At 41.6% G+C, this 4,459-nt stretch overlaps 1 protein-coding gene across 1 annotated transcript; it reads right to left on the reverse strand.

Moving 5' to 3' along the window:
* Positions 1-227: 227 nt before the first annotated feature.
* Positions 228-4,146, reverse strand: LOC144636186 (uncharacterized). The gene is made up of 2 exons (XM_078495349.1): positions 4,142-4,146; positions 228-959 (listed from the first exon to the last, which is right to left on the reverse strand). The coding sequence occupies exon 2, from the start codon at positions 916-918 to the stop codon at positions 547-549; it is 372 nt and encodes a 123-aa protein (XP_078351475.1). The 5' UTR covers positions 919-959; positions 4,142-4,146; the 3' UTR covers positions 228-546.
* Between the last annotated feature and the right edge of the window lie 313 nt (positions 4,147-4,459).

Here is a 4,459-nt window from a genome sequence, read left to right on the forward strand (position 1 = left end):
GGGCCCGCAATAACAAAAGTCTAGCAGCACAACATCTGTAGAATTTAATTAGTTTTGTCAAGATTGCTAAACTGAGTAATACGGAATTATAACAAACAAATGCAGATCGAAAGGAATACATTATATTACAACGTTCACAACATGCTTTAAATAAGCTATTGAAAACATAACTTCGGGTTCTACTCAAATTAAAAGATATACATACTGATCTCGCGAGTGTACTGTGACAATGGCCTTAAAATCAGCTAAGAAGAATAAAACAGTTATTGAAACATGGTTTTTGGAATCGCTCATCATTTCTAAAAACACATCGAATACTCTCAAGAAGTTTAAAAGAATCTTTCAGTGGAAATTCTGTAAATTCTTTTGACTGCCGGGCATTTAGTCTATTTAAGACCGTGCCCGGCTGCCGGGCATATAGCCACAGCGTTATTGATAAGGTAATCAATATACAGAGAACAAAAACTTGTTAAAACGTCCTCAGTTACTGCCGTTTTGCCTACTTGCTGTCATTTGCGGCTACTTTTTGCGCTTCATTTTGTTTCTTCAAGCGTCCTTGTGTAGTGTCCAGGTGTAAGTATCACCAGAAGCGCTTGTTCCAACAACTTTGTAGCTTTGGCTTTCCAGCAGGTCGAGCACTACAGGAGGGGGCTTATCGGTACGGTACGAGATACAGTTAGGATCGCCAAGACGAACTGCTGATAGCTGTTGTGATATTAAAGCTTCAAGCTCTGTAACTTCGCCGTGGTTTAAATCAATGTACGTTGTCCACTGATACTCCGCCACTTTCACACTGGCATATACATTTTCCGTTTGCATCTGTTCCCCTACGTGCCGCCGCTGCTGCGCCCACCGCTCACTCCGCTGCTCCTCGTATGATAGTGGGATTATGTTGCTGCGTACAAAGATATGCGGCATTGCGACTTTATACAAGACTCTTATTCGTCTTAAAGTAAAACCTCTGCTCGTGATTTCAACGTTTTGAAGGGTGTTTAACAAACACAATGACTTGCGACCTCAACACAAAAGACTAAGACGAACTCTCTATGAATATATTAACTTCCTCTTTTTCTAAGAATTACAGTCGCCTATTGCGCAAACTCAGAATCGATCGCAGAGTCTTCGTTCCCCTTGACCAATTAAAAGAGATGATGAGCTTATCGGGAGTCGATCTCGTCCCCAGAGCCCGCTTTCTTTTGCTCGGTCAGCACCAAAAACGCTAGTCACCTTCGTAGCCGTTGTTTGGGTCGTCACGCAACGCTTCTCACCACAAGCGAGAAGAGCGTTGTGGGGGAGGGGACCTTGCGTGACGACCCAAACAACGGCTCCGAAGGAGACTACAAAAGTCTAAACGCGGACTCTGGCAAAATTTCAAAATAAGGTTGACTTCTCGTCACGCAACCTCAAAATAATGGCCTTGTTAAAACAAAGAGCACTCGAGGAAGGCAAACCACACAGAAAATGGCCAAAAGATGCTGGGTATCTGGTGAAGTCTTTTATGTTGAAACAGCTGTTAAGTCTCTGTAAATATCACGAAATCATTACTTTGTGTAATCTTTTACTCTATTGGCAAGGCCCTAAGGGAGGTCCTCCTTAACTACAAATTGAAAGAGGTTGCTAGGCATATTCTGTGGATTGAAACATTCTGAGCTGTTGGCATGTACCTATTTTACCGATTCTTGTCACTTGTGCCGATTTTGTGTCCAAATTTCCTGGAATATAATTTTGATTTTCACGTGATGTCATCAAAATTCTAAAATCCAGAATCGCGAGACCCCTGAGTTTTTATGTGTCACTGGCTATTAGACGTCCTTAGTATATATCTCATTCATTTTGAATTTCGGAGTTTCGCGCCACACGACATCAAAATGGCCGTCTGAAGGCTGTCACGTATGTTTAAAAAAATAACCCATCCTGTTATTTTTCAACAATCTGAACATTTGAGGTTTTGCGAGAAGTGTTTATGTGAATGTTTACGTGTCCATGAAGGTAAACTGACCGCTTTTTATAGCAGAAAAATATGCCAGATGTTTTCATTGATTTCCGGCGGCCATGTTGGTGCCCCTTCACACAGGCACCAACATGGTATTTCCATACTGTGCTCTCTAAATTGTTGCGGAACATTTAACGGATAACTCGAATACGGAATACCGTACAAGCCTGAGACTATCAAGTAATTATCTAAAACCAGTAATATTCTTGTTTTTTGTTTGTTTGTTTGTTTGTTTTAACTTTGGATTATTTTTTTTGCAGCGCTTGACAGTAGCGTTACTGGCGTGACAGTGCAAACCAACAATTCAAGACGTCTATTAACGTGGAACGTCATCGATTCTGCAAGAATTGCGTGCCGTTTATTAACATATGCAAACACTTTGAATTTTAAATAAATTCGAAATTTTCGTAGGAATGTTTATGCTAATCCACGCATCAACCAATTTAATTTCAATTTGGTGGCCAGAGACTGTTGAATTCCCTACAAAAATGTGAGCAGTAAATTTTTAAGAGCTGTACATTTAAATAAAATAGCTTTGAAGACGGCTAGCCTTGATTATTCAGTAAAAAGTAACATTTTTTCTTCAATCATTTGGAGCTACATGGTTTTCCCACGCCGTGAAACGCTTCAATGACGTTGTATCAACTCGGGTAGAAGGGCTGTGAATTCTGCATGTGAACGCGGGCTATGTTTCAGCCCGGGGCCTGCTAGCCGGGTAACTCGGTTAGCCGGGGCACCCTCCCTCCATGCAAATTAAAGGTGTATCGATCAACGGTAAAATTCCACTACAGTACACAGTTTGCGGATTTTTATTCGTTTTGTGGACACCGCTATACCACAGAGATTTAATCGTTCCGAACATGCATGAAACTCATCATTATGATATTGAAAAGATTACGGGATCATGCTTTAAATTTATAGAAACGCCAGTTCAAGGAAAAACTCGATCTCGCTAGACGATACTTTTGCAGATTCATCACATAAACCGCGAGTGCAGATTTAAATTTCAAAATAAAAATACGTATACAGACAGGAAAAAACGTTTAAAGTGAAATACCGTAAAATTCCGGTTATAAGCCCCCCCGCTTATAAGCCCCCCCCGGTTATAGGCCCATCAACCTGGAAACAAAAAAATACATCCGGTTATAAGCCCCCCCCCCCCGGATATAAGCCCCCATCTACCCGATGACAGTACTGAAAGGGCTAAATGTTGCTTTCTTGTGCGTTTTTAACTTAAAAACGTATTTCGATCAACACTCTCTAGGCTCGTTTCGAAACGTTTTTTTTCTTCCGCTTATAACCCCTCCCGGATATAAGCCCCTCCGCTTATAAGCCCACCCTAAAACCCTTACAAAGTTGTATAAGCCCAGGGCTTATAACCGGAATTCTACGGTACATCGATATCCTTTATAACCCTGAGGAACAATGGATATTTGTGTGAGCAAGAAAAATATCGCTCCCAGACATAGAGTTTGGATACTAACGTGCAATAAAATCAGCTAGGAATAATGATTAATAGTCTTAATAGTTATTGATAATGAATTTCGCTTCAACGTTACTCCAAAGATACAGAAAACTTGTGAAACTTTTCCGGTTAGAGCCGTTTCAGTTCTTGGTTGCTTCCGTTTAGTACTTTCGTTTTTGCCCTCGCAAAAAAGAAAAAGGCTCTGTGTTGCTTTCAGATACCTCGTACTCCCTGTGTCTGTGCAGTGTCCAGGTGTAAGCCTCTCCAGGATGACTAGCTCCAACTGCACTGAACTGATATGGCAAAGGACTTGCTGTAACAACTGTGAAGCCCTGACTCTCCAATAGGTCGAGCACTGCACAAGGAGGTTTACTGGTACGGTACGAGATGTAGTTAGGATCGCCAAGACGAACTGCCGGCAATTGCGATATAATAGCTTCAAGACTTGTAACTTTGCCCCCCGATTTATAGCCTATATCGACTGGCTGAGTCCAATCAATATACGTTGTCCACTGAAACTCCGGCCGTTCTACTTTGCCAGTAAACTCAGGCATCTCCTTCTGCCACTGTATCTGCCACTTATCACTAGTACTAGGATGTAGATTGTTTAGCAGTCGGGTCATGTTGCTGCGTACAAAGATATACGGCATGGCGACTCACACACTCTTACTCGTCTCAGGCACTTCTGGTCGCGATTTCAACGTTAACTTTCTCCGCTTTTTCTGAGAATTACAATCGTCTATTGCGCAAACTCGGAGTCGATCTTTGCCCCACCCACCCATTCTCGTCTCCAGAGCCTTTTGCCCCTTTTAGCCGGCATAACTTGGGGCACGAGGAACAAGTGGCTCTGAGGACACATGATTTGATTGGCTAGATTTTTAACAAAAAGAATTTAAATATAGCCAATCAGATCAACCGTTTCATATTCTCCTTCAACAAAGGAGTTTTAAAACGGTTGATTTGATTTGCTAGATTTAATTTCCTTTGTTGAAAATCTAGCT

This window comes from Oculina patagonica, chromosome 13 (assembly GCF_052425735.1).
Source record: "Oculina patagonica isolate OP01 chromosome 13, crgOcupat, whole genome shotgun sequence".
NCBI classification, from domain to species: Eukaryota; Metazoa; Cnidaria; class Anthozoa; order Scleractinia; family Oculinidae; genus Oculina; species Oculina patagonica.